Source organism: Melanerpes formicivorus, unplaced genomic scaffold (assembly GCF_026170545.1).
Source record: "Melanerpes formicivorus ecotype bairdi unplaced genomic scaffold, bMelFor1.0.p_v2 SCAF_10, whole genome shotgun sequence".
Lineage (NCBI taxonomy): Eukaryota > Metazoa > Chordata > Aves > Piciformes > Picidae > Melanerpes > Melanerpes formicivorus.
This window is the reverse complement of record NW_027142362.1, coordinates 19,792,580-19,816,951: the sequence shown is the minus strand read 5'-3', so window position 1 is coordinate 19,816,951 and position 24,372 is coordinate 19,792,580. Positions and strand designations below refer to the sequence as shown.

Genomic DNA, 24,372 nt, shown 5'->3' with positions numbered 1-24,372 from the left:
TGTAATGCAAAATTGTAATATGCAGTAGAGAAATGGAGTGTCTTTGGATATGTAAGCACTGCATATGTGTGGTCAAATTCTCTTCCTTCTCTCTCTCCGTAGCTTTCCTACCATATTGTCTCATTGTGCAACCAGTTATCTCGTTCACTGGTGAAAAATGTCCCAATTCAAGATGAAAGTTTGGTAGGTACACTTCTCAAACAGGAAGAAGAGAAGGACCAGTTTTACTGTTGTTTTTGCTGTCCTCATGTGGATGCATAGCCAAACAGGGTGAAAATAGTTTTGTGGGAAACCAGGTGGCACCATGGCATTCCTTGTGTGCTTCCAATGCTGCTCTAAGTTGTGTTACTGTGACAGAAATGTTGGACAATAAAGTCTTTAGGTGCTGGCCATATTTATGAGGTAAGAGCGCACATGGGAGTTGCACACTAGTTGGGTACCACAGCAGTGACTGTGCTGACAGAGAAATGAGTGGTGGTGGAGAGAGACTGCACTGATGTTCCCCTGCCCAGCTGTGTGATGGAGGGTAGGGGATCCCTGCAGTAGGGAATGAAACTCTCTGAGATTTCTATTAGCTCAACTTTTCTCAATAGATGATACACTAACAATATTAGAACCTTAAGTTTAGGAGCATGGTATTTCATTTATGTGATTGAAACATTGTGGCCTTTCTATTTCAGAGAAACTGTGAGAGTGATAGTGAGGACCTTTCACAAAGAAAAGCCACTCATCAGAGGAGAAGCAGCATATCATAACGGAATGAGAATTCCATGGGCAGCAAAGTTTCATCCTTGCTATAAAAAGCAGTCCTGACAGCAGACCTTGACTTCTTGTCTGAATGCTTGGTATGATGCTTCTCACTTCTCAAACTACACCAAGAACTGTTATTAAATGCCTACTGAGCATTTTGGAAAACCAGGGATCCAGATTCCCAGGGAAATGCCACAGGCACAAGCACTGATTGGAGTGTTTATATATCGAGCGTTTCAGTGATACTTCAATCTACTTGTGATAGCAGCTGCAGTCAGGACGCAGGGTTTCTACTGACACTTCTAATGCAGAGTAATTCACATTCCACACAATTTTTAAGACTGTGCATTATTATTTCAGTCAGGGAAATGGGTATTGAGTCTTAAGGAAATTTTTGTAATAGTTTTTGTATTTCTTAATAGCCTAAGTACTTGATGGCAGATACATGACAGAGTTTGTTAGTGGTGCGCAGTATTCTGTAATTGCTGCTATTGAGAAAAAAATTATAGTGCCATTACTTGTCATAACCTTGATTTTGTGAGCCTAGCAGAAAACAGTTTCTGTCCTGCAACAAGAATTGTGCTCTGGCTGTCTTCACTGACTGAAGACCAAATTGACAAGTGCCATTGTCAATTTGAGTGCAACTGATTCTGGCCACTGAGAGATGAAATAGCCAGGACAAATATTGGATGAAAAATAGAATAATATCAGTAGTGACTTGATGCATCCAAATACACTATTTTTACAGAGTGGTGGCAGGATACTTCACCAAAACAAGGCACTTAGAAACAGGACACTTAAGAAAGTAGTCTTTATTAGACTTTGTTACTGTTATAATTCATTGTTGGCAAATTAGAGCATCATTAATGCCTATTTGTGTCGGTGCTGTTTACATGGAACCCAAACTGCAAACATCTGTGTTTTTATTCAGGGAGCTGTGTCCAGGACTGAGGAATTAAGCACTTTGATATTGATGTAGTAGCTTTGTGCTAGTAAGTTGCATCATTTTAACTGTATTAGTTTCTAAGCCAGTATTGTTCAATTCATACCAAAACGCATATAGACTGGGTTCTTTTTCTCATTGAATATATTAGTTGTTAGAAGTTCATATTTATCATGCCATTTAACAAATTGTAAACATTTATTTAAAGCAGGCCTACTAGAAAGAAGTTTGATGAGGAAAGTGGTTTTGTTTGGCTTTATGGTTGTCACTTTTAGGATGAAGTATGAACTGGTGTTGAACACTAGTATCAGATTAATTCTGCCTGGCTTTTGGTTTCTAAGAAATAAAACCCTACTTCTTTTATTTGTAGCTTTTTATCCTTAGGCAGAGACTAAAATGCAGTTGATGAGAAAGTATTGCTATGAAAGGAAGGAAATGTATGAGAATCATTGGAAGAGAGAAGGATAAAGTAGGATTTGAGGGAAGAAATATAAATTAAGGGAGATGGTGTGTGGGAGGAAAGCAGTGGAGAGAAATGAGTATGAGGAGGATGTGTTGGGAGCAGAGGTGAACATGGACTAGGAAGGTTGGAGAAAGGGAGAGAATGTAGTTATAGGAGTTGTGGAATCCGGAGAAGGAATGTTTCAGCAAACATGTCACACTATTTTGATACTATTTATTTAATTTCCTCTTACATAGCCTATGATGTGCCTGCTGAAAGGATAAGGAGGAGGGCACAGACTTGTCCTCATATTCAATTAAAAGGTGTATTTTCTGAGCTTTTTGTGCCATTTTTGAGGCAGAATCCTCAAAAAGTGCTCTAATAATGTATATATTATGAAGGAGCAGTAATGGGGAAAAAATTATAGTTTCAGTGTCCAGAAGGAATCTTTCATAAATAGAATGCTAATAATATATTTTTGGATAAAATGCTGCCCAGCTTGCCTACCAAATTCTGCTTCTGCTTTTCCCTGTCCCATGTGTTACCATTAGTTCATTCCATGGGATATGCAAAACCAAATAAAGTCTGAGCCAGTCCTATTCTTCTGAATTCCTGGAGTTTCAAAACACCTGCACTTTCCACAGTAAAGATTGCAGGTTGTGTGTCTAAATTGCAATTATCAAAACTAAGCCCTGGTTAAAATAACTGTTGGGTTATTGCATCAAAATTACGGTCTCATGGAGGTGAGGTTATTCTTACGTAACATCCTAGCAGCTATTGGGCAAGACAGGATGCAGCAGAAAGGCAGGCAGAGGATGCAAGATAGTGTGAAGCCACAAGCTCCAGCTCTACATTAATAAAAGATGTAAGGTGGTGTTTTATCCAAGACATTAACATACATCTCAAGGTGTTTGGGCTTCACTTCCCTTTTTGCCCAGGCCAGCTCTGGATGGGAGTGCTGCTTTAGCCATTGGACTGCATCAGGGCTGGCCCTCCCTACGCCATGTAGTTGCTTCACGTGGCTCCATAGTGATGTGGCACTCCTTGCACACAAACCAAAACAAGCAACACTGTACTCAAGCCAAACTATTCCAAGGCTGCTCACAGAAGCATGCTGTGAGTGTATGAGCTCTTGATCTTCAGACTAGTATTTGTGATTTATTAGGAAGTTTTACCCTGCTTTTACAAAGGCAATGTTCTCTGTATTTAGCACTCTATTCCTTGGAGGAGGGAATGGGTTCATTAAACTGTTTACAGCACAGGAAGACACCTTCCTCAGTGCAGGGGTTAGTTGCATTCTTTACCATTGGTGGTTTTGAGAAACAACCTAGTGGTTCCTTTTATTGAGGGAAAAAATCCCATGTGGAGAGGAAAAGGGAGGTGGATGTGGCAGGGGAGATACAGTACCCTTCAATAACGTATGCTATAGAATTTACTTTGGAGGGGGAGAAAAAACTATTTTCTGTTTATTATTATTGAAGCAATAAGGAACCTGGAGATATGTGAAATGTTAGTCTGAGAAAAACCCTAGGTGGTGTTATTTAAATAAAACTATTTTTATTGCTACTTTAGCAGTGATGTTTTTTAATAATGACTATATTTTTATTAAGAGAAGTAATTATTTTTATGTGCCTGGAAATAGCTCAGACTGTCACAAGTAACAAATACTAGTTATTATGATTTGCTAATAAAATTTTTCAAAGCTGGAGTGTCCTTTGTGCCTGTCTGTCTTCCAAACCAGCTGAGCGCGGTAAGCAGGGGCCGCGGTGTGTTTTCTCTCTCTGAAAGCTCAGCCCCTCTGAGGACGCTGAAGTCCGCGCTCCCAAAGAGGCGGAGGTGACACACGGCTGTAACGTACCCGAAAAGGGTAGGCCGCTGGCGCCCCGCCATGGCCCGCGACAGGCCGCGGCCCCTCAGCCGCGGGAAGGGCAGCGCTGCGGGCGGCACGTGCGTCGGGGGTGATGCGGCGCGCGGAGCTGGCGGCCCGGGCCGCCCGCTGGCGTATGACGCTCGCCTCTCGGCAGAAGCAGGTGCGGCCCCGGGCGAGCAGGTAGGCAGGTTAGTCCTACCGGCTGCGGTAGACCGCAGGTAGTGGGCGGCTGAGGGGAGAGCCGTGAGAGGGAGCTCCCTGCCGGGGACGCAGCTCGGGGGAAGGGGTTTGGAGCCGCAGCAGAGGGTCTGGGCAGCTGAGAAGAAAATGGCGGAGCGGCCGTGAGGGGCAGCCCTCGTGCCAAGAGCGTGCCGGGCGCCGCGGAGAGGCCTGGCCGGGGCCTGAGGGAGCGCGGCCCTGAGGGGAGGCCGAGCCGGTATTGGCATCACCTGTGCGGACGACCCATGGGCAGCTGTCGCTCGGTGCTGTTTCAGCAGCTCCGTGGTGGACCATGCTTCCTTGTCAGAATCGAGGTCTGTACAGTGCATCCCTGTGTCCCGCAGCCTCAAAAAGCAAGGTAAGCTTGGTGCCTTCTGACCCCTGAAGCTCTTTCCGCTGTTACCTTTGGTCTGTGCCGTATGACTCCACTTACTGTATCTTCTTAACAAGAGGTATTTTTCCTACCCATATGTGCCATATGACAGGGAAGCTGTATGTGGTACGGAAGAAAAGAGGTGTACATCTAACAGTGATCAGTTTAGATTCTAAGGGACCGTTACTTTTACTTCTCCCTTTTCTGTGTTGTTGCTCTGTAAACTGGCTGATGTTCTCCATATTTTTCTTGTAAATGGCTACTATGTCTTAACATAAACCTCAAACTTCATTAACTTTAGTTTTTTAGTGGTAGGATGTTATTTTAACGTGTGTGTTTCACAGAGGCCTTACAAGCAGTAGTTGGCCAAATGAAACACTCTTTGGCAGGGATTGCCGGGCTCCATCATTCGGGGATCATCATGAGCCTAACAAAGTGAAATTACAGCAGGCCTCATCCATCTGGGGCAGGAAGAACCAGCGTTCTTATGGGGGATGGTCAGAGCTATGCCACAGCTGGGGTGACCAGGTGTGTTGCTGAGGCTCCGGGGCAGAAACTGGATCTGGAGGCAGAGCTTGTGATGAGCTGAGAACGTGGTTTCAGATAGGCAAGAAGTCCTGGCCCTTACCAGAGTGAGTTTGTTTGCTGAGGCAAGAGTGGTTTGAGGAAAAGTCTTGGGGAGCTGTGATGGGGTGGAGAATGTGTGTTGGGAAGGAATGGCTGATCTGGTTGTAGATCTAAGGGTGGTGTTTGCAGAGGAAGTCCTTGACTGTGCCTTCTGCCCAGCATGCCCCGTGTCAGAAACAGGAGGCTGTTGGGTTATTCAGAGGCCTAATAGGACTGATCTTTGTCTCTACGTGCAGCTGCGTATGCTAGATTTAGCTTCTCAGGTTTCTCCTCAGTGTCATTGCTGGTGTAGCTTGCTGTTATTTTTGAGAGATTAGGTGAAAAGGCTGACACTGAGCATTAGCTTTTAGTAGTACTTTGCTATGGAGTGTGACCATCAGCCTCAGAGGTGTAACATTTTCCTATCCTATTTGGAACTATGCTCAGTCACAGGCCTTTTTAGGGTGGGAAGTATCTGCTCAAGCAAGTTAAGAAAATTTGTGTCACAGCAGTAGTTCCTAAAATACTTACTTTCCTGAGGATGAGGCTCATGTACTACATATGATGCTTTGTTAAAAGTGATTTTTTTGGGGTATCCTATTGTAGTATGTGTCATTGTCTTACTGTAACAATTATTTTTAAAAAATTAAGTAATTCCTCTGCCTTTTACATCTTTTATTCTCTATCTAAAATATGTTGTATTGTTATTAAATTTAAATTCCATTAGATTTAGTTTTAAAACATGGACAAGTCTTTCTAATATTTAGCTTAGAGCCTCTCAATCAGTTCACAGAGGACAGGAAATGTTAAATCAAATTTAGCCCTAGTCATGCAATTAAAACAACAGAAAACAATGTCATGCTGCAGTTTTGGTCTCAGAGCTGAGCTTTAATCTTGGCTCCTAAGGGCCTTTAAAAGCTGCGGCACATACAGTTGTCTTCAAAAGTCTGCAACAAGCAAAGGCAGATTTTGAAATGTGAATGGCTTGGAGGCCATGGTCATGAAAAGTTGGACTTGTATAATGCTACCCTGTCATCCAGAGTACTCCATTTCCCTGCATCTGCACCTATCTCAAAGCAAGAAGAAAGGCTTTTCTCAGTCTGGCACAGCTTTGTAAGCTGCTGGTAGTAGAAGTCAGTATGTAAATAGGCAGTGTTGCCTGCACAACATGTGTCTCTGCCTATTGGTGACTTTTAAACACTAGATCTTTTCTTGATGTTTGGTTATTCTGATGGGAAGAAATCTTACATGGGTCTGTAGAACATCTGGAGACGTATAAAGCAGGCAGTTGTGTAACTGGAGTAGATCCAAAGCTGGTTATGGATGTCAGATCACTTACCTGAACCAGTTTTGTGACAGACACTTGTGGCTGGTCTAAGTGCCATGCTGCAGCCTGTTCTTTTTAATCCCTGAATTTTGCTACTGGGAAGGTCTGCCTTTACCCTTCAGCAGAGGAGGACATGGAATGATTGAGAGGAAAGAGTTTGCTTTCCTTCATGATTGCTGTTACTTGGTATAAACTGTTAACATAAAAATGAACTGAGAGCCTCAGGTGACAGCTGTTGCCATAGCTGCCTCATTTCATTCTGGAGCCCTTGTAGGACAAAGTTGTCACCTACAGCCTTCTTTTAATCATTGCTGTTTCTCTTTGGCTGATAAGCATGGCCATCTTTAAAAGTCACAGCAGTTGAAGGGCAGGGGGTCTGCATACTAGTAATTTATTATTACTTTGTGAGTCATCTAGGATCCACTAAGAATTATAGAAAAAATCATGTCATGTTCAGAATGGTTTGAAACACACAAAAATGTGCTGAAAAGCAGTTGAAAAGCTTTTTTTTTTTGTTCTTTTTCTATTTAAGCGGTACCAGAAAACATTCAATACCTATCAGGACTATCACCTCCAGTTATTTAGCTTAACCTGATGTAGTAGTTCACTGCACTTAGTACCTAAGATATTCTAGCTCAAGAATTACACTTTCACCTTGAACCATACTACCAGGACTGCAAGTTTCTTAAGTGTCTTTTTCATGCAGTTTTAATACACTTCAGAGAGCAGGCAGTTTGTTGGTTATGCGAATTAAGTAATCATAGAATTGCACCAAGGATTTTGAACATTAGCACATCTCAAAGGTGGCCTGTGCTCATCAGGAAAATCCAATCCGCCAGCTTGCACTTCTCATAAATCTGGGGGGGAAAAAGTGATGCAGTTTTCATGCAGATGAAAAGGTTGGTTTTTGTAGTGTAAGTGCCAGGGAGACAGAAAATGTAAGTTCAATGAGTATGTTCTCCTTAGGCATAGATTAATATAGGATGGTTTGGAACTGATGGCAGAGGGGAGGCAGGGTCTGAATTTCTTGAGAACAGAAGTGGCCTTTTGTAAGAGTATCTGTAAGGAGAAGACCTCTGAACAAAATCCCTAGGGAACAGAACGAAGATAAACGTGCTAGTAAACATGCTTTTTTAAAATGAGCAGGGTATACTCACACCACTGAATCTATCAGCTGCTAGAAAACTTTCCTAATAAAAGGTCAATAAAAGCATTTTTTGACAACCTAAACCTGAAATAAAACCAAAACAGGGCTTGAATGTGACAAACTGCAAGTCTGAGACTTGACTTTCAGTGCCTTTTGGACAGGTGATGCATGATCTTCATTACAAAATCTGCCCTGGAAGCCTGTCATGGCTCAGCTTCAAGCAATTTGTGCAATTAACAATAATTAAAATACTTACGACCTGCTGTGATGTGAGGTATCTGTTTGCCTTTGTCAGCTGTTGTTACTACTCGTGTAAGGGGATGCTTGATCTTCAATAAGTTTTGCAGTGCAGATGTATAGGAACTTTGAAAGAACATAGGCAGAACAGTGTTTTTTTGGGAGGCACAGATAGCAGCCCAGCCCCTTGAGGCAAATTTTAGAAAGGAGTCTGACTGACCTCTGGAGATCATCTAGTTCAACCTTCCTGCTGATGCAGGTTTGCTTAGATTAGACTCCTGAGGACCGTGTCCAGGCAGGTTTTGAAAGTCTCCAGAGGAGATTCCACAGCCTGTAAAGAAGTTTTCTCTCCTTTTTATGTGAAACCCCCCGTGTTCTAGCTGCAGCCTGTTGCCCCTTGTCCTATCACTGAGCACCACTGAAAAGAGACAGACCCCATCTTCTTGACCCTTGCTCTTGAGCTGGTGAGAGGTTCCCTCTCAGCCTGCTCTTCTCCAAGCTAAACAGCTTCAGGTCTCTCAGCCTTTCTTCCTCAGACACTTTAGTCCCTTCCTCATCTTTATAGCCCTCTGTTTGACTCTATCCAGTAGTTCCTTGTTTCTCCTGAAGTGGAAAGCCTGAAACTGGACATGATACTCCAGCTGTGTCCTCATCATGGCACAGTAGAGAGGGAGGAGAACATTGCTCGACCTGGTGGCCACACTCTTTCTGCACTCCAGGGTGCCATTGGCCTTCTTAGTTATGAGGGCACATTTGAATGTTCAACTTGTTGGAACAGTTTTGTATGGTTTGGTTAGTTTTGCAGTGTTTTTGGGTTTGCTTTGTTCTTTTTTTTTCCCTGGTAAATGTAGATAATGCTAGAATTAACAGTAGGGTGCAAGGCAGAAACTCCTGAGATGTTTAACTGTGTACATCTGGAATCAATGTCCTAGCTTTATGCTTAGGGAGTGTGTCATGGTAGAACCAAACAGCCCCAGCATAAACTAAGACACTAAGGTGTCTAGACATGGTCCCTCTCTCCCCCCCTCCTTCCTGCAGAAAGCCAGGGTAATGTGGGAAAAGGAACAAAGGGGACAGGACCATGCATGTCTGGTAAGCAACCCTGTATCTATGGTAAAGGCATATGTTCTGGCCATGGCCTGGCAGAACCCCTTTCTATTGGGTAACTGTGTGCTGGTTCAGTGCCTTATTGTTCCAATCAATCTCAGGCAAGATTTTTATACAGGATGATTTCTAGTTCCCTGTGCCTTGCTTCTGCCTTGCTCAAGCCTTGCTTAGCTTTGTTCAGCCTTGCATGCTTGAACCTGCTTGGACCTTGTCTGGCTTGAAACTGCCTTCAGTTGCCTGGTCCAGTGCCTGGGATAAAGAATAGAATAGAACAGAATTAACCAGGTTAACTCAAGATAATTGAGTCCAACCTATCACCGAGCACTATCTAATCAACTAAACCATGGCACCAGGTGCCTCGTCCAGTATTTTTTTGAACACCTCCAGTGATGGTGACTCCACTACCTCCCTGGGCAGCCCATTCCAATGGCCAATCACTCTTTCTGTGAAGAGCTTCTTCCTAACATCCAGCCTGGTGCAGCTTGAGACTGTGTTCTCTTGTTCTGGTGCTGGTTGCTTGGGAGAAGAGGAGACCAACCCCAACATGGCTACAACCTCCCTTCAGGTAGTTGTAGACTAGACTAGAATAAACCAGGTTGGAAGAGACCTTCAAGATCATCATGTCCAACCTATCAACTAATACAACCCACCTAATCAACTAAACCATGGCACCAAGCTCCCCATCAAGTCTCCTCCTGAACACTTGCAATGATGGTGCCTTCATCACCTCCCCAGGCAGCCCATTCCAATGGGCAGTCACTCTCTCTGTGTAGAACTTCTTCCTAACATCCAACCTAAACCTCCCCTGGCACAGCTTGAGACTGTGTCCTCTTGTTCTGGTGCTGGTTGCCTGGGAGAAGAGACCAACCTCTGCCTGTCTACAGCCTCCCTTCAGGTAGTTGTAGAGAGCAATAAGGTCACCCCTGAGTCTCCTCCTCTCCAGGCTAAGCAGCCCCAGCTCCCTCAGTCTCTCCTCATAGGGCTTGTGTTCCAAAACCAGAGAAGAGCAACAAAGTTGGTGAGGGGTTTGGAACACACTATCAACCAGTACTCCTGGGTCCCTTTCTGCCAGGCCACTCTACATCCACTCTGACCCTAGCCTGTAGCACTGCATGGGGTTGTTGTGGCCAATGTGTAGAACCCAGCACTTAGATGTGTTAACTCATGCCGTTGGATTCTGCCCATCTGTCCAGCCTGGCAAGGTTGCTCTGCAGAGCCTTCCTATCCTCTAACAGATCAACACCTGTCCCCAGCATGGTGTCATCTGCAAATTTACTGATGATGGACTCAATCCCCTTGTCCAGATCATCAGTAAAGATATTGAACAGGATGGGGCCAAGCACTGATCCCTGGGGGAGACCACTAGTGACTGGCTGCCAGCTGGATGTGGCACCACTCACCACCACTCTCTGGGCTCAGCCCTCCAGCCAGTTCCTAACCCAGTGCAGAGTGCTCCTGTCCAAGCCATGGGCTGACAGCTTGGGCAGGAGTTTGCTATGGAGGATGGTGTCAAAGGCCTTGCTGAGGTCCAGACAGACTACATCTACAGCCTTCCCCACATTCACCAGATGGGTCACCTGATCAACAGCAGGAGATCAGGTTGGTGAGGCAGGACCTGCCCTTCCTAAATCCATGCTTGTTGGGCCTGATCCCTTGGCCATCCTGTAAGTGCTGTGTGATTGCACTCAAGATGACCTGTTCCATAATCTTGCCTGGCACTGAGGTCAGGCTGACAGGCCTGTAATTCCCTGACTCCTCCTTCCAGCCCTTCTTGTGGATGGGCACCATTTTGGCCAGCTTCCAGTCATCTTGGACCTCTCCAGTGAGCCAGGACTGTTGAAAAATGATGGAGAGCAGCTTGGTGAGCTCATCTGACAGCTCTCTCAGCACCCTAGGATGGATCCCATCCAGTCTCATGGACTTGTGGGGATCCAAGCAGCTAAGCAGGTCTCTAACTACTTCCTCCTGGATCACAGGGGAACTATACTGTTCCCTGACTCCATCTGCCAGCTCAGGAGGCCAGTTGTCCAGAAGACAACCTATCCTGCTATTAAAATTTGAGACGAAAAAGGTGTTAAGTACCTCTGCCTTTTCCTCATCTTTTCTTACAATATTCCCCTCCATGTCCACTAAGGAGTGGAGGTTGTCCTTGCCCCTCCTCTTGCTACTGATATACTTGTAGAAGGATTTTTTGTTGTCCTTCACAGCAGCGGACAGTCTAAGCTCTAAACGGGCTTTTGCCTCTCTAATATTTTTCCTGCATGACCTACCAACATCATTAAACATCCATGGGTTACCTCACCTTCTTTCCAAAGATGATAAACCCCCTTTTTTCCCCTTAATTCACCCAGAAGTTCATGCTCATCCAGGCTGGCCGTCTACCCTGGTGGCTCATCTTCCAGCACATTGGCACAGCCTGTTCCTGCATCTTCAAGATGTCTTTCTTGATGTAGGTCCAGCCCTCCTGGACCCCTTTGTTTTTAAGGGCTGTTTCCCAGGGTACCTTCTGAGTTAGTTCCTTGAGTAACCTGAAGTCTGCCCTCTGGAAGTCCAGAGTGGAGGTTTTGTTGATGCCCCTCTTAGCTTGACTCAATATTGAAAACTCAATTACTTCATGGTCACTGGACCCCAGCCGGCCTCCAACCACCACATCTCCCACCAGCCCTTACCTGTTTGTAAAAAAGAGGTCAAGCAAACCTTACCCCTGGTAGGCTCACACAGCAGCTGGCATAAGAAGCTATCCACCAAACACTCAAAGAACCTTCTAGACTGCCTCCTCTCTGCTCTGTTAAGGTCCCTGGAGATACCGGGCAGGTTAAAATTGCCCATAAGAACAAAGTCTGGCGATCTTGAGACAGCCTCTAGCTGCCTATAGAATAATTCATCACCCTTCTTGACAGGGTTTTATTTTGGTTTAGGTTTGGTAATTTCCTCTGGCTTCCAAGTATGCTTATAGCTGAGGGGATGCTGAGGATTTGCTGTAACTTGGGTTCATATAGCACATGTCAGCAAATAAATAATTAGCTTTTGACTGCCATGTACACCTTGACACAGCTGCTGTGAGCAAAATGGGAATAAATATTTCTAGACTAAATGTTGTTGTGCTGATAGTGCTTTAAAGACATGAATCATGTACTTCACATTTTTAAAGGGCTGCATAGGAATGAAGCCAGCAGGAAATTAAGTCTGTACAGAGATCAGCATATAGAAGGAGGAATATGGTCTGACTCAGGCTGATAATAAGGTTGTTTATCAGAAGCTTCATATTATTAGAGCTCAGTATTTTGGAGAAAGCAGTAGTCTGTGTGTAGGAATATGTGTGTTCTGCTTGCTTACACTTTAGTACTTGTATTGTGTAGCAAAATTAGTGTAGTTTAGCCTTTTGCACCATATTAGAAAAATTCTTCATTGTGAATTCCTGAGGCACATCTCGAGTGAGCTCCTCAGGGTGTCTGTCTTAACAAGGTTTTTTATTTTTCAGTTCTTAAAATATTTTGTAGGGTAGTGGTTGATAATTTTGGGAAAAAAAAACCAAAAACCAACATCCAAAATTTGAAGACTCTGATCTACTTGGGTACTGCATTGTGTCAGTTTTTCAGTTTGAAGGAATAAAATAGTGAAGACCGGAGCACTTAGGAGTCCTTTCCTGTGTGTGCACACATGATCATTTTATTAGAGGACGTTATCTGTTTCTCGAGCATTGTAATGAATTCATGCCTTTGTGTGGTCTCTGGACAAAGCATGTATTCAACTTGCTCTAATTCTTCAGAATTTACTTCAGAGTAAAACTTGTCAGGAGCAATTGAAACTCTGCTTTGAAACTGAGCAAAATGAATTTTCAGCCTTCTTAGTGGATCTTTAGAAACAGCTGAAAAGCCAGTTTTCTATACTGAATCAACATTAGTTCATTTAATATAGATTTAAGGTGTTTTAATTGGAATATTGACTTAAGGTGTTTAAATTGGTAACAAAGGAAAACTAAGATTGTTTAAATGCTCTTTCAAACAGTTGACGCTTTTTCCCCTGGCTTTCTGTGCATTTTTGTGTTTGTAGATTTGCACATCAACTCCCTGGAGAAGCAGGGAACAAAGATTACATATAACTTTTCTAAAAATGTTTATGAAAATTAAAAAAAAGGAAAATAATGAAAAGTCACACATTATGTGCTGTTCAAATCAATTTTTGGTATGCAACTGCTGTTTGTTCAGGCTTCCATAATGTTTATGTACGGTAGATTTATCCTATACTTATGTACAACTAGTGCCACCCAAAAGCAAGGTCAGGTTACTGCCTTAGTGTTGTTCTAATTGCATGAAGATTTTCTTTACTTAGCGATTTTTCTTTCTGATGACTGCTGGAACTTTCATATGCTCTGTTGAAATAGTCTGTTACTTAAACTCTCTACAGATCATGCCAGATGTGTGGTTTGCACCTGACCAAGTAGTTGTTTAAGTACCTTAGGGGTGACGTACCATCTAGGTTTGATTTTTGTACAGTAAAAATGTGACTAGGACTGTGATTTTTAAGGGCAGTTCCTTCAGAAGGAGTGTGTGTACAGCTGCAAAATGTTAGTCAAGTCTCTTGATCCAAATTCTAATGAGCAGCGCAATTGGATGTAACATAATGAAAATTCATCTGGTCTTCTATGGGTTTAGGTAATTAAAGCATAAAAGAACCTAGCAACTTTGACACAATATTCTGTTTCTTGTGTCATGACTGTAGCCATGGTATCTCAGCATCTTTTAGTCACAGGCAGCTTTTCATCATCTAAGGCTTAACACAAAACTGATCAACTTGACCTTTTCTCACCCAGGTTCTTGCTCAGAAAAAACACTGATATTAATAAAAAGACTTAAATTTGTGCATGGTGTCAAATATAGGCTTACAATTTTTTCTTAGTGAGCTGTACTTCAGGATAAGTTGAGTGTCCGGTCACTGTGTAGCCAAGACACAGAATTCACTGCTATGGAGAGCTGCTGATAATTTCTTAGGTGTTACTTCTGTTCTCTGATTCAGTGTGCAAAAATGAGAAGTGACATTGTGTGTTCGGAGATGTGTCATCTTTGAAATAATATAAAGCTGCAGTCCAGAAGCCCTATAGCTGTTTTGTAAGGAGAGCTGTTGGCTGTGGTAGACTGGCCGGTTTCCCATTTCAGTAATTGCTTTCAGCATGCCCAAGATGTGCCCTGCTGCTTCAATGGCATGCAATGTCTTTCTTTTGTCTTCTGCCCTATATTGTGCTGCAGTCATGCTCCTGTGTCATGTTTATATGTGGAATATTGTGCGGCACCTTCCAATTCCTCACAGTGTGAAAAATGTTATTTTCAGATAGAGGAGAACATGTAGAATTGAATTAAAAGTCTAACCTTGAGCTCTCTGAAGGGTGGGATCATGCATCTACTTTAGATGCTCCTCTGAGGGGTCTTTGACCTATGCTGCTCTGTTGCTCCATTTAGATCTAAGCATCCCTGGCTGCCTTTGCAAAGCCTGAAAATCATTTTCAGCAACCTGCTTCAACAGAAGAGGCTCTGTCAGTGCTCTTGCCATTGCTGTAGACTTTCTGTCTGTCTTGCCAGAGTTTAGGCATGTCACTTTAGTCATGTTAGAGTAGCCAGAAATGGAATGAGCACTGGTTTGAACACTCATATGTCCCACATCACTGTGAAACACTCAAATGTGCATTTTCTATGCATCCATGACAAAGATCAGAAACAATCCCCACTTCACAAATTTACCAAACCCACACCTTAACTCATTTTTAAGAAATCCATCTCTGCTGGATGGTTCAGGACAAATTAGAAATAGCTATAGGTAGCTATGTCACCAGTTCCAGAAACCAAGTGTTTTCCTTTCATATTTGAGAAGTAAATTTATATCCTCAAATTGTGCATGCTAAGGCTCATCTGGACTTCAGATTGTTATCTGATTGAAGAGCTGGATGGGGGTTTAGTAGGTGTTCTCAGGGAGAGTGTTAAGAGAGCCTATATGTGCCTATAATCAACAGTGCAATAACAGAAGGTGGAAATCACACCTCTGTATTGATACCAGTAGCATCAGTCCTAGTCATTTACCAGTGTAAATAGACTGGGCCAAACAAGATTAACCACTAATCAGCACCGCTATATTGGTCTTTTACTAACTTGTTAATTGGCTGAACTGTTTATTGGGGTTTCACAACAATACTTTTAGATAGCTCTCTTCTTGGTAACTTACGGCTGGTAAGAGCATAGAGGAAATGTTCATAGCTCTGTTATTCTGTTTGCCAAGTCCTGGACTTCATGGCATATACAAATCCAGACACCTGTGGGCAGTGGATTAAACATTAGTATTGAGTTGTGCAGTCTGAAGCTGTATTCCTGGCTCTGCTTTGAGTTACACACTAAGACTCCAAAATAGCTTTGGTAAAGTTACTTCATCTGTCTAAGCTTCATTTGTTACCTCTCTAAAGTGAAGGTGTTGATAATGTTCTGCATGAAGTATTTCTTTATGATACTAATTTTGAATGTGACCTTTATAGTCCATGTCTCTTTTGAGTGGGCACTTCCTTTCCCCAGCAGCAGCGAGGTATTGTTTGTAGTGGTAGTAGTGCAAGAAGCTACGTGCCACAAAAAAAAAGCAAGGCTTGAACTTACATCTTTCTAAAAGGCCAGAATGAGCAAGAGTTTTCTTACAAAAGGAGGCTATTGGGTAACGTGCTGAGCTGGAGCAGAACTGTGCTAGACATACTGGGATGAGATACCTAGCCTATTTATAGTTTGCATTTTCCCTGTCTAAGGGAAAAATTATTCCTTTTGCAAAACATTTTGAGATCGCAAAGTGAAAGTCGCAGGAGAGCGTTGTGTGTGTTGTGGCACTTGCTGAAAAAACATGAATGCCAGTACGAATGGAAGAAGAGGAAATGTGAGAACAATGGAAAGAGAAAAACTGCTTTTAGCCTTACAGAATAGTCATTGATTCATTAAAGCGGAGGGATAATTCCTCATTGTATAGCTTTCAGACAACAGTTAGAATATTAACTTCCAGTTAAAGACTAGATAAACACCAATGAACTGACAGAAGCCAAAGAAAATTCGCCCAAGAAAAAGGTTAGAGGACTAGGAGAATAACTAATTTTTTTTTTTTTTTTCATGGAAAAAGGATTATTTTGTTTTTAAAGCCTTTTTTTGAGGAATGATCTCCTGTAAAAATGGAAGTCATCAGTAGTTTTCAGAATACTAACCAATGCATTAGAATATGCTGCAAAGAAAAGATGTTTTATAATCTTTCAGGCCTGGAGGCTTCATGTGGTGCAATTACCTGAGTGTAACTGTGGGCTTTGAATGTTAGTTTTGAGGATAGCTTTGCCATTTGTATGCCATTTTCTAGGGAAAAAAAAGCAGCTATCACAACTATAATGAAATGCTCCTTTTCCTGGGTTTAATAGTTATTAATGACTTTCATCAAATTAATGCTATATTCTGACTTAAATCCCTGTTGCTGAAAGACATCACCTAGGATCTTGCATATAGTAATACATTATATTTGTGCAAAAAGGTAGTTTTGAAAGGAAATTATGCATCTAACTAGTGATATTGTGTCCATTTCAGAGAGGAATAAATAGGAAGGGGCCTTACTCAATTTCAGATGGCCTCAATGAAAAGAAATGGAAGCTTTCTGCTTAACTGAAGACATCTAGATAAAGTAATTAAGTTTTTTTTAATTATTATTATTATTTACTTTTGCCTCATGAAAATGGGGACTGGGCCAGTTCTGTGCTTGTAACTGTGTAAACATAATCTTAATTCTTTGTTTTCTTATCTCTACAATTTCCTTGAAGCAAAACAGAATACAAGTACTTATTAGGATCAGCTCAAGCATGATTTTGCTACTGAGTCCAATTTCATGTGATGCAACTCTTCATAAATATTAACTCATGAAACACTGTGGCTACTCCTTTTAGGAACAGCAGTAAGTTTACTGTGTGTTAAGTTAATGTGTACAGGCACACGTCTTCTGCGTGCTATATTTGGCAGTCCTCCAGTACATCCCCCTATGTCCTGCCAAGACTAACCAGTCTATTTGCTTCTGTTGCTCCAGGGCCGTGATAGCTGGATGACCTCTCCACTTTAAATGCAAAGGGACAGCTAGTCTCAGTCTGTTTGTATCTGCTTATTCCAGCAGTGAGCACAAAGGTGATGTTAGAGCTCTGTGTTGTCTCTGTTCTGTGTTTCCAACCAGAGGTCTTGGTTTACCTTCTTCATTGAGCAGGAAAGACTCCAGGAGGGAGAAGCAATTGTGACAAGTGCTTTTCCTGACTGTATTGCTAAGGGCAGATGAAGTGGAGACACAATTGCAGGATTTCACAACAATGGTACTTAAAAGAAAAGGAAGGATCAAAATTCACTCATAAGGCCCTAAAGGTGTTATGAACAGATCATAAGAGTACATAGGGGAGTGGCAATCCTATGATTGCTACTTTGACCATTGGTCATTTCTTCTTTAACTCTATTAATCTTGATGCATATAGCTATTATATCACAGTAGTTAAGGTACACTTTGTGAAGTGGATGCCATCACACTGAGCTAATGTGAGTTACTAATCCTTTTGAAGTTCCAATAATCTTCTTGCTAGTGTTCAAAATGTTTTGTACTCATGGATAAATTAGTTGGGCATTAATTGCTACTTAGTTGTTCATATATAATGCTTTTATTTTCCCCTTTATATTCTCATTCATTGCCTTCAGGTGTAAAGCCCTGTTATTTCCCTTTGTGCTTTTCCCCATTTTTACTCTGATGTTTCCTGTTAGTGCATTTCTGCAGTGCAGAACACTAGCTTGCAAGAGTTTGAAGTTACTAGCTAGCTAAAGAAAGAGAAAGATGGTGATGGATTGAATCAGATCTTGAACCAGGTTTCCTCAGACTGGCTCCTGATCCGCATTGCACTGTGTGTTGGCAACACAGCCACCTGCAATCCTGAGCTCTGAAAGTGCTGATTATGTGGCAGTGATGATTTGTACTGGGGTAAGAGCCAGCTGGCTGTATGGATGTGGCTTTAGATTGCTTTCTAATAAATAACAGTTAGTGTAGTTCAGCTGGGTATGAATAGGAAGTGCTAAGCAGAACTGTCACTCAAGAACATGAGTCAGAAAATTAAATTAGTTACTGACACAAATACATATATTTTAATGTTTTCCTGCTCAGGAAAAGGTTCTAATAACAGCTCTGCTCATACACCTTGGATCCACAAGAAGAGAGCTAGTGTTGTGATGTGAGTAACATATAGAAGACATAGGTGAATGGTGGTGTTAGTCTGGCAATCAATTTTTTTGGTAGACACTTCGTAGATAAGTGTAAGACGGCTCCAGTCGTGTTTCTTAGTATTTGCAACTGCTTCTTCCACACCTGGTCAGTGACTGATGCATCTTTTAACTGGTACTAGTTAAGTAACTGCACAGGCAGATCAGTGTCATTTTAATGCTGCTGAAGAGTGACAAAGCTTTATCCAAAGAGCCCTAATTGAAAGATGAGGGCACAAGTAACAATTTGGTGTCTTATATCCAATCAAGAAGCTTATGTTCAATGTCTTTTATTGCTGGCTTGGGCTCTTCCTTTTTCCCCCTGTTAACCATTTATGAACTGGTGGCACAGAAGTATCCAATGTCCATTATTCTAATTATTGTCCCACTTCCGTATGAAATGATTTCTGAGTCACATCCAAACCCCATATAGACTCCTTTCATTGCCATGACAACAGCAAGGCATGACAATGTTAGCAATGTCTGCTGGAGGAAAAAAAAAAAGTCAATAAAAGCCAAGCACAGTTAATTGAGCTATTTCATACATAAATCTGATTTTCTGTAATGATCCAAAATTAGCCTGCATTGTAGAGAACAGTTAAGAACCAACCCTAGATAAACAGCATAGTCCAATGCTGAATGTTGAGTCCTGTCCTAGGCACTGCATTACCACTAAAACATTTTACAAAAATAGAGTGGAATTGGTCATAGGTCTGGTACAATGTCTGAATCAGAAGAAGATAAAATAGTTAAATGTGGTTACTAAAAATAAAGGATAACTACTAAGCTTTAGAAAAAGAAAAGCCTATGTTAAAAGTAAGCATTATGCTTTCATTACCATACCTTTCTCATTGTTACCTAAGGTGAACAGTAAATTCGATGGCATTACATAGCAATATCTTTAAAACTCCTAAATAATGTCTTATCTCCTACAGAGTAAAAGGAAATAATTGTACAACAGGTCATGTACAGCTGGGTGCTAGAAGAAATGTGCCTTAGTCCATGGGAAGCTGGGAAGGAGGATGGCCAGGAGGGTGGGATTTGAAGGATCTGCAGCCATCAGGCGGTACTACTTCTGTTTTAAAAGAGGGATGTTAGCACAGAGCTAATGGATGTAATATCTTCAGCCTCCTTTCTTGGAAACTTGAACTATACTGTGGGCTTTCTCCTGGTCTCATTCTGTGCTTGGAATTTAAGAGGGAGACTGTCTTGGAAGTAGAAACTGAGCACAAATATCGTGCAGTTAGCGGCATTAGCTACTGACTTCTGGAAGACTGACTTTTGATGATTTCTGCTTATGCTTTCTGTGAAGGAGAGGGGAGAGGATTACTGATGCTGTCCACTGAGAAGCTGTGATTCAGGTTTTCTTGACCTTTGTCTAGGCTTCTCCCATTAAGCTCTTCTGAAGTTATTTTTTATTTAGTTTTGCTCTATTAATAGGTAGCTCCAAATGACCAGAGGGCTATTCTTTTCTCTGAGTCCTCAGGGTGACGAAAAGTGTTTTAGGAGCCTCTTCAATTTCCAAAGGATGGAAGTGCTGTGTTTTCATTTAATGGTAGTTTGACTCTCAAATAATGTGGCAGAGCAAATGTGGATCTTGTTCCCTTTATTTATAGCATCATTTTTTAGACCTACAGGTACTGCCGTAGACTAGGATGCCATTGGCTTCATTTGGGTTCTCAGAAATTTTGACAGTGCTCGCATGCGTAGTACAGGTGGACAGAGTAGGCTGCCTCATCTTGCATCACTTGCCATGCTGGGTTTTCTTTATGTCAGGGAGGTCCTGAGTGCCAGCTGGCTGCAAGTGCAGACATTGCTCCAGAAACGTAGTCACCAAGGAGCTGCAGCTCTAAAAGAGCCCTCCTGGACTGCCAGAGAAACTGGGGAAGTCTAGATATTGCTTGAGACTTAGCAAAGATTGTGGTTAATATCCAGTTGCTATCTAATGAAGCTTCACATGAGAATTCAGAAAGATAAATTGCAGTGGTTCTTTGCTACGTTGGTAGCACTTCATGGGCTGAAAACCTTATGAAGGTTGACTACACCAAAATAGATTATTTTTCCCCCCATTTTGTTATTGTTCCTCTTACCCTTACTTTAGTTGGCAGTGTTCTATTTTGCAACAGTAATGACTAGCAATTGTGTTGCAAAGATTTTCAAGGCATCTTAGAGGATTAGGTACCTTGACTACAACAGTCTACATTATAGTCATCATCTATGTTTTAAAAGATATATAGCCTAAAATCACAGGAAAAATTTCAACCTGAAGCATAACTCTAACCCTTACTGTAATGCTAACTCCCTCTGTTGATTGGTTTCCTTGATTCTTCTCTTGTTCTTAGCACCTTAGGTCCCAGTCTGGAGGGTGGCTGCATAATGTCTCCAGTGTAACTTAGATTCTAAGGTCAGTGAGCTGCTGTGGAAACATACATCGTCATGTAGACAAATGGTGAGACGAAAGCCCTAGCCTCTCAGCATTGTAAGGTAATTGATGGGCTGTGTCAGGACTTGACAAACCCAAAAAGTAAACATTAAATGTGTAAACCTAAGAAATTCCTTGAAAACTGTGCACCAGTTGGTTGCTGGTGTAGTCTGCAAGCCATAGAGACCTGCAGATAATGATAAGGTTTGTCTTCATGCTGCGGCTAACGTAAGTATGTGGGTGTGGGCCATGTTAACATGTTGGAGAGTACTGCCTAGGCTTTCTGTTTTTTGGAATGGCAGACCTGCTGGACATTGCTGAATTGAAGATATTTTGATGCAACTGTTAAATATCAAAAGTTTATTTCTTACACAGCATCTTTTAGCTGGCATATCATACTTACAGAATGCTTTTTTGGTGATGTCAGTTTGCACAGGTAGTCTCATCAATGAAGAAGTTGCTGATTCACAGCAGTTTGGCTTTAGATAAAAGATTAGCTGGTGCAGTTAGGGATACAAAACTTAGGGGAAAAAAAAAACAGAAAAGACTTCTTGAACAAAAAATTGATTGCCTTGACTGACCATTGTTCTGTGGGTTGATATTAGATGGGGTAAGCTGCCAACAGAGACTTTTTTTGTCTGTTTTTTAGCTTGGTTGAGTGAAAGACTATTTCAAAGCAAGGTACTTCAGTTTTATTCTGCTGCAAATAATTATGAATCCATGAGTAACCTTTTAGGGAAATAGAATACAGAGCCATAAATAACTGGGCTCTGCCTCCAAAGTTGCCACTGTTACTTGATCTAATTTTGTTTGGAACTTGTGTCATATGAAATGCAACAGAACCTCCAGGGAACTGAGCTCTCTACCCATGGTAAATCCCTGTTAAAGATACATGCTTAGGGCTGAAAAGGGTGCCTCATGCTGTGGCAGTGCAGTAAAGTTTGGCTGCAAGATGGGAACACTGGTCCATCAGTACCATGTGTCTGAGAACAGCCATCACCAGATGGCTAGGGAAGAAAAAGGCAACCATGCAGTAATGTGTCCCCAAAGACTCTATGGTCTTAATCTTAATTACATATATATCAAGAAATAATCACTCTTTTGCTTGTTTTCAATTTGACATCTACTAGTTCCACTTCTTAGCTTCTAGTTCTGCTATTGGAAGAGACACTAAATAATTGTTGCCTGCTCCCCTATTTCATGTCACCAATATTTGTAAATTACCATTATGTGCCTGCCTTAGGGTGATACATCCAAATAGACACAATTGATCCTCACACAGAAGATTTTCTCTTGCTTCTCTTGTCAGTTTTCCCTTTAATGGAAGTCATGAGCAATGAGATCCCTACCACTGTAGTTACACCTGGGTGTAACTGACATTTTTCCTGCCAGCATGGCCTCAACTGATCTTCTGTGGCATGTCATTGTTGCTGCCTCATCTTAGCCTGTAATTTAGTCTTGATAGCATACTTTTCCTATTTTAGACCTCGAATTTCAATCCACAGTGAACATTTTACTACTTGTTACCTTGTTCATCACATTTAAGTCAAAGCTTTCTTTTTCATTTTATTTCTGCTTGTGTGCTGGTATGACCACTTTTACTGTTTCTGCACTTTTCTGTCCTTACATGCAGCTGCCATTTCTCTGCTTTTCACTGACTTTCAAATATATCCATTTTTATCAGCAGTCTCGTCTCAGATACCTCATCCCCCATAACTATTCTATAAATTGCTTTTATGCAGAAAGCTGCCTGCTCTTCCTTGCACTTGAAGAAAACAAATAAAACCGTTTTGGCAATATTTTCATTCCCAGTGCCAGCAGCCTGCTTCCATTTTCGACTGAGGAAAGGCATCCTTGCTGCAGTTGCTGCCCTGCTCCAGCCCAGCCCTGTGCGATGGGTTTGACCTCTTCTTTCTTCTGTACACCGATGTTTTTCCCGGATTTCTCCATGAGTTTCGCTACAGACTTTTCTGCGGCCCTGGTGGGAGCCTCTTTGCTTCACCAAACTCTCCAGACTCAGCACCAGGCACTCACGGTGCAGCCCTCCTGCCTGGCGTCCGCCCGCTGCCTGGGCTTCTGCGACAGCGCCGAGGCGCGTGGTAGTTCCCGGTTTTTGCCACCGTCAGCCCCCGCTTTGCGCGTGCTTAGCCGGGGGGTGGAAACTGCGGCCGCCGCTCGTCCCGAGGCACTGCCGCCACTTCCCCTTGCCGCGGCTGCTCGCCCCTGCCCGGTGGCCGGAGCCCCGAGGCTCTTTCACTGCCTTTCCCCGCCGCGGCTGTTCCACGCGCCCCGGTGACAGCCGCCAGTACGCCAGCGCGCGGAGCGGCATGGGTAGCCGCGCGCCGAGCTTTCCCGCCGCGCCGCCGGCCCTGCGTGCGGAGGCGGGGAGCGGCCGGTTTCTCGCGAGACCCGCGCGGTAGCCCCGCGAGATTTCGGCGCCTCCCTCCCCCTCCCCGCCCGCGTCATGTTTTCTCTTTGACAAGCCGCCGTTGCTGCCGCAGGAAAGGACGCGGCTTCGGTCGGGACCTGCCGCTTGCCCCAGCTTCGCGGAAGACCTAGGCTAAGGTCTGCCACCTGCCTCCGCCACCGCTGCCTGGTGAGCGCTTGGTTGCGGGGTATTGCAGAGCCGGGCGCCCAGTGGGGATAGGGGTGGGAGGCCTGAGCGCGTCGGGCGGGGGAGGGGGGGGTGTTCTCCTTAGCGCCGCTCCCCACCGAAAGGAACCACCGTCTCGCGGGGTGCGGCCGAGGAGGAGTGAGCGTGTGGGGGGGAGGTGGGGGTGTGCAGCTGCAGCCCCTCTGCGCCTCGGCACGGCTACCCACCGGCTTGTCGTGCAGGGGGAGCCCGAAGAGGCGAGGCCGCGACTCTAGCCACGGGCGTCTGTGGAGGGGGGAAGCTGTAGGCGGGGATGGAGAAAAAGAGGTGGCAGGTGGGGCTGGTCGGCTGTCAGTACCCTGTTGCTGAGGGTGAGAGAACGACGGGCAGCCAGCAGCGCTCCTTCTTTTGCAGGGAGTGGAGGAGGCGGCTTTTTGTGTTTCTTCAGAGCAGTATAAACCATACAAATTTTGCCTTGTGCTTAGGATGAGGTCTTCAGAGCCTGTGCTTTCCTTCTTGAGCCTCATGCATGCGGTTGTAGCGTGTCCGTGCGTTCTTCCTGCAAGTGCTAAATACATCTGTGGCTGGGTGCATCATAAATGTCTGGTGTCAAAGATTCTGACTGAAATTTGTCACGTTGGCGTTTATCAACTGTGTGTATGACTATAGGTGTTCCATGTGTATCCAGACATGCCATCTGAATGGTATTGTCGCCCTGTGGCTTATCTGCTTGCTCCTCCTTGAAGTACTGATAAATGAATATGTATACTTTTTATTGGAGATTATTTATGTTTATTCGAAAGTGATGACGTAGCAGGTTTGGGTTTTTTGCTTTGTTTTGTTTTAGTTTTAATGGCACACAGTTAATTTCTTTTAGAAGTTACTTTTTACAAGCTGCTTTCCGTGTTTTTTAGGCACAGAACCCTATTGTTATGCACTTTCCCTTTCACAGTGTATACAGGAGAGGTTTGTGTGCAGTTAGTGAGATATATTAATCTTCTGTTGGTTTAGACCTGTTATTTATGTCACTTATCTAAACTGATTCTTGTTTCATGGACTGT

At 43.1% G+C, this 24,372-nt stretch overlaps 2 protein-coding genes across 11 annotated transcripts in view; both read left to right on the top strand.

Annotated features, from left to right (window-relative positions):
• The window catches only part of DAPK2 (death associated protein kinase 2), a 50,952-nt gene extending 47,109 nt beyond the window's left edge, over nt 1–3,843 (top strand). Inside the window, exons 11-12 of the mRNA XM_068144089.1 lie at nt 103–183; nt 681–3,843. Of these exons, the coding sequence (XP_068000190.1) occupies nt 103–183; nt 681–755 (156 nt within the window). The 3' untranslated portion in view covers nt 756–3,843. The remainder of the gene's footprint in view (nt 1–102; nt 184–680) is intronic.
• Nucleotides 3,844–23,172: 19,329 nt separating this feature from the next.
• The window catches only part of HERC1 (HECT and RLD domain containing E3 ubiquitin protein ligase family member 1), a 94,583-nt gene continuing 93,383 nt past the window's right edge, over nt 23,173–24,372 (top strand). For all 10 annotated transcript variants that reach the window (XM_068144072.1, XM_068144074.1, XM_068144068.1 and 7 more), the window contains exon 1: nt 23,173–23,314. The gene's annotated coding sequence lies outside the window, so the exon portion shown is untranslated. The remainder of the gene's footprint in view (nt 23,315–24,372) is intronic.